The 505-nt window shown below is 71.9% G+C and overlaps 1 protein-coding gene across 1 annotated transcript in view; it reads left to right on the forward strand.

The window, feature by feature from the left end:
• Positions 1 to 505, forward strand: part of TRIM67 (tripartite motif containing 67) — a 33,085-nt gene that overhangs the window by 334 nt on the left and 32,246 nt on the right. The window contains exon 1 of the mRNA XM_010562958.1: positions 1 to 482. This exon is cut by the window's left edge and continues 334 nt beyond it. Within this exon, the coding sequence (XP_010561260.1) occupies positions 1 to 482 (482 nt within the window). The remainder of the gene's footprint in view (positions 483 to 505) is intronic.

Consider the following 505-nt stretch of genomic DNA (forward strand, 5'->3'; position numbering starts at 1 on the left):
CCCTGGCCCCGCCGCCGCCTCCGCGCAACGCCTGCCTCACCTGCCCGCAGTGCCACCGCAGCCTGGTGCTGGACGAGCGCGGGTTGCGGGGTTTCCCCCGCAACCGCCTGCTGGAGGGCGTCATCGACCGCTACCAGCAAGGCAGGGCGGCGGCCCTGCGCTGCCAGCTCTGCGAGAAGGCGCCCAAGGAGGCGGCCGTCATGTGCGAGCAGTGCGACGTCTTCTACTGCGATCCCTGCCGCCTGCGCTGCCACCCGCCGCGGGGACCGCTGGCCAAGCACCGCCTGGTCCCGCCGGCCCAGGGTCGGGTCAGCCGCCGCCTCAGCCCCCGCAAGATCTCCACCTGCACCGACCACGAGCTGGAGAACCACAGCATGTACTGCGTGCAGTGCAAGAGCCCCGTCTGCTACCAGTGCCTGGAGGAGGGCAAGCACTCCAGCCACGAAGTCAAGGCCCTGGGCGCCATGTGGAAGCTCCACAAGGTGAGCCCTGGCCCCGCGGCGGC

Source organism: Haliaeetus leucocephalus, unplaced genomic scaffold (genome assembly GCF_000737465.1).
Source record: "Haliaeetus leucocephalus isolate CR32 unplaced genomic scaffold, Haliaeetus_leucocephalus-4.0 Scaffold162, whole genome shotgun sequence".
Lineage (NCBI taxonomy): Eukaryota > Metazoa > Chordata > Aves > Accipitriformes > Accipitridae > Haliaeetus > Haliaeetus leucocephalus.